Here is a 9,076-nt window from a genome sequence, read left to right as displayed (position 1 = left end):
AGATCTATGGACTGCACAGCACAACTAACACGGAAGCTTTATGAGCCAAAGCTTACATGTCCTAGGACAAAATGTGACGCTATAGTGAGTAACGTGTTAGCAACATGGGCAACTACTTTGGTAACACAGGATCTAGACCAGGTTGAATGTGTCCCTGTCCATTGATGCGTCCAATCATGGACATGTAAAGCTGCTGCCAATAGTAGTCAGATATGTAAAATATATGATGGCAGCACATCTGTGGAAACAAAACTGCTTGATTTTGTTGAATTGAACGGAGCAGAGGAAATTACAGCTGAGGTCCTGATGGTCATCCAAAAATGTAACCTGGAAAACGTTCTTTGCTGACAACAAATACCAACTTTGGAGGACTAAATAGGCTGGGGAGGGTCAATGTCCATACCAAAGTAAAAAATGCTCTGCAGGGCCTCCCGGGTGGGACAGTGGTCTAGGGCAATGCTAGCTGTGCTTACCAGAGACTCTGGGTCCGAGCCCAGGCTCTGTCGCAGCCGGCCGCGACCGGGAGGTCCATGATTTTCACTTTCAGAGTAGAAAGACCGAAGGGCTTTGTTGAGTTTGTTGGCCAGGAGTACCATAACATGTTAGGACACAGCAATGTTCGCTGGATGTCCATGCTCCCTGCTCTAGAAAGAGTGCTGAAAATGTATTTTGAAATCCTTTTTTATTTCTGAAGACAAATGCTCTGTTGTCCTGTGAACAATGTTCGAAGAACCACTGACTGAACTTTGGCTGGCCTTTGTCCATGGAAACTTGACTGTATTCAGTGACACGATCAAGATGCTTGGAGGCCAGGGCCACTGTGCTGTGGAGTCTGCTGCAATTCTGAGAAACGTTGAGGAAAAATTGACTGCAAGACGTGACGACAACTTCATTCCAGTTTTGGTCAGAGGACTTCTGAGAGACCTAGAGGAAAATGGAGCCATGTCTAAAGAGAGCTTTCGCAAAACATCCCAATCGTTCTTCACTACGGCTGTGAACTACTTGCAAGCATGGGGAAAGCACACAGATAATCTAAAAGATGTACATTATCTCCTTTTAAAAAGGCAACCTCTGCGTGAAGAGATCCAGACGGCAGCAGGCACACTGCAGGATTTATGCCCCAATGTGAACATCAATGAGGATGCATTGTGTGACGAGGTTACTGGCCTGCAAGAGTTGCTAAAGGGGGACCGCTTGAAGAATGGAAAACATCTGAGACACTTCTTAGTCACAGATGGAGCACAGTGGTTACCCACTTCAAAGAGAATGACATCCCACACCTGGCTAGATTAGTGTCTGTTGTCATGTGCTTACCTGGAAGTAATGCACCAGTCGAGAGAGTGTTCTCCCAAATGAATGATCTATGGACAGCAATAAGAAATGGGTTCACTGTTCCTACCATCAAGGCCATGCTTATTGTGAAGACAAACTTCAACCTCCCCTGCCAGGAGTTCATGGAGAAGCTGACCAAAGACAGAGCAATCCTGAAAAAAATACATTCTTCTGAGAAATATGCCAATGAGGTTGGTATAAATATATTATGTAGTTACCAATCTCATCAGCATCTTATTTCTTCATTATGTTAACTATTTCACATGTACTATTGTCTGTTTTTTTTTCTCCAATTTTGCTCATGTTCTCTTCTGCTCTCCTTCTACCAGGACCACTGAATGGCTGTTCAGATCGGACAGTTTTGTCTTGTCTGTAGTGTTTCTGTAATATAGTTGTTTTCTTTCTCTATCACAGTGTGCCTGTTAGACTAAATACATTAAACTGGAATTGTCCCCCTTTATATTTCATAGATAATAAGATTGGATATTTTAATGATATATTGACCGCCGAACTGGAAATGTCTCCGGTTTTAATTTCAGAAATCTGGTCACCTTATTTTAAAATGACTTCTTTTTTTTAGGTGGGGGATTTCTCCCACAATATCTGTATATCTAAAAAAGTAGCAAAACGGATTTTATATTTTCAGAAAAAAACTGATCTGGTTTGGGGTATGCACCTCGTGTAAAGTGTGATGTATTATGCATTTTTCTGAGGGGTGTTTTTGAACAGGCATTTTATTTGACGCCTACTCCCTGCAGATGAGCGGAGAAAACCCCGTCGCAGGCTTGGAAAGCCCTCTTCTCATGATCCGCCATTAGTAGGAGACCGGTGGTAAGATCGTGCTCTTTATTTTAAGCAATTATTTACCACAATAACGACATTGTAGATCGTGTTTTAGCTGATATAGTTGTACTTACAACACTGTCGTTCTTGTGTGCAGGTGGATTGATCGCCAAGATGCAGATTTTCGTCAAAACCCTCACGGGGAAGACTATAACCCTCGAGGTGGGTACTTCGGATTTGGTGTAGCGCTTCCTGCCTCTAATAGCGGCGCATGCATTCTTTATAGCAAACTAGCTGGCTAGGTAACACTTAAATCAGCCTATAGTGCGTTATTGCAATTCACCAGCTATAAACACCTTTGCAAGTTTCCTCATCTTTATTGGACAGTAGTTGTTAATAGCCTACCATAACTTGCCGACTTGGTAACCGGTCTTTTTATTCTGAACTGCTAGCTAGTTGGCTACCAGTAGCTAACTACATTTTAGTAGCATGGCCCTGCGTATACACGTGTAAATGACCGGTACAGCTCGGCAACTTAGCTATCTAATAACATCGTCTGCTTTAATGTAGATTAGTCATTTATTGCCATTTGGCTGGTAGTTCATCAATATCCTGGGAATGAGTTGTCTTGGAACTGTTTAGTCTTCTTGCTAGCCACGTTAGCTACTGTTTCAAGACACGGTTTTTCTAATATATGCAGGTTGAGCCTTCAGACACAATTGAAAATGTCAAGGCCAAAATCCAAGACAAAGAAGGTAATTGCACTTTTTTTTTACCCTCGTCATCCTTGGAATTGCTTGAAGTGGCTGCATGAAACTCACCCTCTTGTCTCTCCAGGTATCCCTCCCGATCAGCAGAGGTTGATCTTTGCTGGTAAGCAGCTGGAGGATGGACGCACACTGTCCGACTACAACATTCAGAAGGTGAGCTGACATTTTCACCTTGGTAAACATTTGACAATACTACACTTTAGTAAATGTGTTGCAGGAAATAGTCCACAACACCATTCCTGTAGACAAGGGGTTCTCAGCCTTGCTTTTATCTTAAAATGTTTCTGATCATACCTAAAAGTAATGTATGCTGAATTTGTCAAAGTATGACATTTCAGAATGTTTTAATGTAACATATATTGCCATCAGGAATTATTGTTTGGTAGATTAGATACGGACACCATTGTTTCTCAGCAGTGTTTAATTTGACGTTTTAGTTTTTTAGCAGATGCACTTATCCAGAGCTATTATGGTTAAGTGCCTTACACTAGGGCACATTGCCATTTTTCACATAGATGGCTTTGGTTACTGGCCCAACGCTCTTAACCGCTAGGCTACCTGCCGACTCATTGTATTGCTGTTTTCTCTGTATTTTAGTTCATTCTGGGACAGCTGTGAATACTCCTTATGTTTTATATTTGAATTTCTCACAACAATCATACAGCCCAAATACGTATTTATTCTTAGATTGTCATATGCAGCATTGACCACTGAAGCCATAGCCATTTGTTGGTCTTTCTGGCTGAACTGAATTGTTTTTTCTTGCAGGAGTCCACTCTGCATTTGGTGCTGAGACTCCGTGGGGGTGCCAAAAAGAGGAAGAAGAAGTCCTACACCACTCCCAAAAAGAACAAGCACAAGAGGAAGAAGGTCAAGCTCGCAGTGCTCAAGTACTACAAGGTAAATGCGCTGGATCACAACCTGACCCATTTCCTTGATTGCTAATAACTAGTCTAGTAGATAAATAAAAAAAAGTCTGCCAATTTGGCTGTCTGCTGCCACTAGTCTCTAGTGCAGTGGATCTTAAACTTTTTCAGCTAGAGACCCAAATTAGAAATTGACTGGCCTCTCGTGGCCCATATTTTCCTTTGACCTAAATTAAGTACTATTATAAGATTCATTTTCATAACTCGACCCACCTCGCATGCCCAGGGCACACTTGGGTCCTGACTAGAGGTCGGCCGTTTAATCGGAATGGCCGATTAGCCTGTTATACCCCCTCCCAGGCCCGGGAGCGTAATCAGCGGACCCTAATTAGCATAACGTGACGTACATAAATATTACTAGAAAATATTCCTAGTCATGAAAATCACAAGTGAAATATATTGAAACACAGCTTAGCCTTTTGTTAATCACCCTGTCATCTCAGATTTTCAAAATATGCTTTACAGCCAAAGCAAGACAAGCATTTGTGTAAGTTTATCGATAGCCTAGCATATTATTATGTCCAGCTAGCAGCAGGTAACTTGGTCACAAATCAGAAAAGCAATCCAATTAAATCGTTTACCTTTGATGAGCTTAGGATGTTTTCACTCACAAGACTCCCTGTTAGATAGCAAATGTTCCTTTTTTCCAAAAATAATATTTTTGTAGGCAAAATAGCTCTGTTTGTTCTTCATGTTTGGCTGAGAAATCGACCGGAAATTGCGGTCGCGAAAACGGCGAAAAATTCTAAATAAGCGTCACAATATCGTCATGGCAAACGTTGTTTATAATCAATCCTCAAGGTGTTTTTCAAATATCTATTCGATAATATATCCACCGGGACAATTGGTTTTTCAGTAGGACCGATTGGAAAAATGGCTACCTTTGTATTTTACACGAGAATCACTCAGAGCCATCAGGGGACCACTTACACAATGTAGCCACTTGCGCTTATTCTTCAACATAAAGGCGCAAAACTACGTAGCAATGCTGTCGACACCGTGAGAACACGTGGAAAAAGTAATCTGGTTGATAGCCCATTCACTGCTCAATAGGGACGCATCGGAACGCAGAGCTTTCAAAACACGAGCCACTTGTGTTCGCCTGCAATATCAGTTCTGTTATACTCAGACAATATTTTTAATTTGATGAAACTTTAGTGTTTTCTATCGTAAGCTGTAAATTATATGCATATTCTAGCATCTTGTCCTGACAAAATAGCCCGTTTACTTTGTGAACGTTATTTTTCCAAAAATTGAAATACTGCCCCCTTGTTAAGAGGTTAATTAGGGCCGATTTCAAGTTTTCATAACAATTGGAAACCGGTATTTAATCTTTATTTAACTAGGCAAGTTGGTTAAGAACACATTCTTATTTTCAATGACGGCCTAGGAACGGTGGGTTAACTGCCTCGTTCAGGGGCAGAACGACAGATTCTCACCGTGTCAGCTCGGGGGATTCAATCTTGCAACCTTACATTTAACTAGTCCAAAGCTATAACCACCTGCCTCTCGTTGCACTCCACAAGGAGCCTGTTACGAATGCAATAAGGTAAGTTGCTAGCTAGCATTAACCTTAACTTATAAATATCAATCAATCATAATCACTAACTACACACATGGTTGATGATATTACTAGTTTGTCTAGCGTGTCCTGTGTTGCATATAATCTGACTGAGCATACAAGTATCTGACTGAACGGTGGTAGGCAGCAGCCTCGTAAGCATTCATTCAAACAGCACTTTTGTGCGTTTTGCCAGCAGCTCGCCGTTGTGCGTCAAGCATTGCATTGTTTATGACTTCAAGCCTATCAACTCCCGAGATTAGGCTCGTGTAACTGATGTGAAATGGCTGGCTAGTTAGCAAACGTCACTCGCTCTGAGACTTGGAGTAGTTGTTCCCCTTGCTCTGCATGGGTAACGTTGCTTCGACGGTGGCTGTTGTAGTTGTGTTCCTGGTTTGAGCCCAGGGAGGAGCGAGGAGAGGGACGGATGCTATACTGTTACACTGGCAATACTAAAGTGCCTCTAAGGACATCCTTTAGTCAAAGGTTAATGAAATACAAATGGTATAGCGGGAAATAGTCCTATAATTCCTATAATAACTACAACCTAAAACTTCTTACCTGGTAATATTGAAGGCTCATGTTAAAAGGAACCACCAGCTTTCATATGTTCCCATGTTCTGAGCAAGGAATTTAAACGTTAGCCTTCTTACATGGCACTTTTACTTTCTTCTCGCATTATTTAAACCAAATTGAACATATTTCATTATTTGAGGCTAAATTGATTTTGTTGTATTATATTAAGTTAAAATAAGTGTTCATTCAGTGTTGTAATTGTCATTATTACAAATACATTTTTTTTTGTCGTCCCATTAATCGGTATCGGCCTTTTCTGGTCCATCAATAATTGGTATCGGCTTTGAAAAATCATAATTGGTCGACCTCCAGTCCTGACCCATTGTTTTAAAATCCTTGGTCTAGTGAATGGAGCAAGAAGTTGTTTTGTAGACATTTGTTAATGGCTCCAGAATCCATTTTTAAATATAACTATTTAAAAAATCTTATATACATAGGCCATGTTTATTAGGCATAAACAAAGCAAATTTTGAATTAATATTCAGACTTACTGTGGTGTCAAATTCCTTGTCATCACACCTCATTAAGATATAATTGGTTTTCTGTTGCAAAACATTTGCTGTTGTGCTCTACTGAACACAGCAGCCACTCTCATTTGTGTGTGTTGCTATACTTATGGCTTCCATGGTGTATCCTCAGGTTGATGAAAATGGCAAGATCCACCGTCTGCGTCGTGAGTGTCCAGCTGAAGAGTGTGGTGCTGGTGTGTTCATGGCCAGCCACTTCGATAGGCACTATTGTGGCAAGTGCTGCCTCACTTACTGCTTCAACAAGCCAGAGGACAAGTAACCCAATGGAATGGACTAAATAAAATGTTTCAATCACCGAGGGCTTGATTCCTATTTTTTTCACACTAGATATGAATGAGATGGGTAACCAATATCACATTTCCGGAGGATTATTATTACCAGGGTTACAAGTAGTTATTGGTTTAAGCATTAGCATTTTCTAAATATGGTCTTGGTGTGGGCCTATTTTTAAATTGAACCTTTATTCTTAGCTGACTTAGCTAACTAAGTTCTTGTTTACAATGATGGTCTACTGGGAAACTGGGTTGTTCAGGGGCAGAATGCCAGATATGTACCTTGTCAGCTCGGGGATCTAGCAACCTATCAGTTACTGGCCCAACGCTCCTAACCACTAGGCTACCTACTGCCTATTGGTTGTTTTTGAACTGAACTTTGTTCTTTCTGAAGTACAGTGACTTCTGAAAGTATTTACAACCCACAATGGGTGAAGGGGCCGAAGGCACTGCATCTGTGCAAGAGGTGTCACTACAAACCAACCAACCATGAGTGGGTGGTGCACAATTGGCAGTATTTGTTAAAAAATATATTTGCAGATGTAATTTACATAAGTATTAACATCCTTTTGCTATGACACTCTAAATTGAACTCTTGGCACATCCAATTTGATTGTTACAACTTCATTGGACATGATTTAGAAAGGAACACCTGTATAAAGGTCCCAATGTTGACAGTGCAGAAACTATACAATGAAGTCTTAAGACTCAGTTCTCAGAATTGTGATGGGGTGTATCTGGGGAAGGGTATAAAACAATTTCTAGATTAAAAGTTTTGTCCCTGGGAAACTGAAAAAATATGGAAGTACCAAGATTGCATAGAGTTTACCAAATTGGGCAAGAATGACCTTGGTCAGGGAGGTGACCAAGAACCCCATACACGCTCTTGACAGTGCTGAGGTGGTTGAAACCAGCCAGAACAGCATTTCACCAATCTGGGCTTTATGGGAGAGCCAGGCAGAAGCCACTCCAGAGGAAAAGGGCATGTGAACGACAGGTCTGAGACAAATTGAACTCTGGCCTGAATTGAAAGCGCTGTCTGGAGAAAACCTAGCCCTAGTGTTCCCACACGGTCATATCTCGATGTTACAGCGCTTGTTTACGGAAAACGAGGTGACCACCTGTGCTAATTAGTTGTCTAGCATGCTCCGAACACCTGTGTGTGTGTGTAAGTGTAGCTTCGTTGGAGGCACCCATAGCTGGATGGAACTGAAAAAACTGCTACATTTAATGTATCGTTTTTATTTGAAAGATTCTTTCTCGCTGATGAGTGATAAGGGCAAGGGCGCAACTTCGGTTTTAGTAGTTTTTTGGGGGGCATCTAAAGCTAATGTCCTGCATTTTTACCCAATCTAATATGACCCATGGCCCTTCGAGCTGTGTCTATTTAGAACAACAAAAAGCAAAACATGCCCAGTCATCAAACAAGGTAAGAAATTATTAAATGTTTTTTCCAAATGTCATTAAACGGCAAAAAAAACTATATAGGTCAGGAGCCAGACAGGGAGCCTAACACCATGCCCAAACCTGACGCTCTCGCAAATTGATTTTGTCCCCCCACACCAGAAGCGTTCATGACATGCAGGTTGCAATTGTAACAGAATAACTCGCCCATACCCGGGTGCGAACCAGGGACCCTCTGCACACATCGACAACAGTCACCCACGAAGCATCGTTACCCATCGCTCCACAAAAGCCGCGGCCCTTGCAGAGCAAGGGGAAGAACTACTACTTCAAGGTCTCAGAGCAAGTAACGTAACCGATTGAAACGCTATTTAGCGCACACCGCTAACTAAGCTAGCCGTTTCACATCCGTTACACAATATCAAACTGAACCAAATATCAACTAATTTGTCCTGGGATATACACAGTTATTTTACCTGAAATACAAGATTTGGGAGCACTACTCCGACAATTAATCCACACACAAAACGGTCAACCAAATAATTTCCCGTAATCTCTCCTCCTTCCAGTCTTTTTCTTATTTAGACTTAATATGGCGATTGGCAACTAACTTTCATAAGGTGTATTATCAAATCAAATGTTGTTAGTCACATGCGCCGAATACAACAGTTGTAGGTAGACCTTACAGTGAAACGCTTACTTACGAGCCCGTAACCAACAATGCAGTTTAAAAAAATACGGATAAGAAATAAAAGTAACAAGTAATTTAAAGAGCAGCAGTAAAATAACAACAATATTACCACAACTGACCTCAGTTCATCTTTCAATAACCCACGTGGGTATAACCAATGAGGAGATGGCACGTGGCCATATGCTTCTAAGTGTGTTCTAGGCCACAAATAGAAGCAACTTCTATTTTCGC

The 9,076-nt window shown here is 41.3% G+C and overlaps 1 protein-coding gene and 1 long non-coding RNA gene across 2 annotated transcripts in view; both read left to right on the top strand.

Moving 5' to 3' along the window:
* Positions 1–2,119: 2,119 nt before the first annotated feature.
* Positions 2,120–6,772, top strand: LOC124038314 (ubiquitin-40S ribosomal protein S27a-like). Its single transcript, XM_046354036.1, has 6 exons — positions 2,120–2,163; positions 2,273–2,337; positions 2,816–2,870; positions 2,953–3,038; positions 3,654–3,785; positions 6,588–6,772. Exons 2-6 carry the CDS (start codon positions 2,290–2,292, stop codon positions 6,735–6,737), a joined length of 471 nt encoding a protein of 156 aa, XP_046209992.1. The 5' UTR covers positions 2,120–2,163; positions 2,273–2,289; the 3' UTR covers positions 6,738–6,772.
* Positions 6,773–7,812: 1,040 nt separating this feature from the next.
* The window catches only part of LOC124038313, a 49,884-nt gene continuing 48,620 nt past the window's right edge, over positions 7,813–9,076 (top strand). Inside the window, exon 1 of the long non-coding RNA XR_006839343.1 lies at positions 7,813–8,179. This is a non-coding gene — a long non-coding RNA (uncharacterized LOC124038313). The remainder of the gene's footprint in view (positions 8,180–9,076) is intronic.

The sequence above is a fragment of the Oncorhynchus gorbuscha genome, linkage group LG06 (assembly GCF_021184085.1).
Source record: "Oncorhynchus gorbuscha isolate QuinsamMale2020 ecotype Even-year linkage group LG06, OgorEven_v1.0, whole genome shotgun sequence".
NCBI lineage: Eukaryota > Metazoa > Chordata > Actinopteri > Salmoniformes > Salmonidae > Oncorhynchus > Oncorhynchus gorbuscha.
Note: the sequence above shows the minus strand (reverse complement) of the source record. Positions and strands in the feature narration are given on the sequence as shown.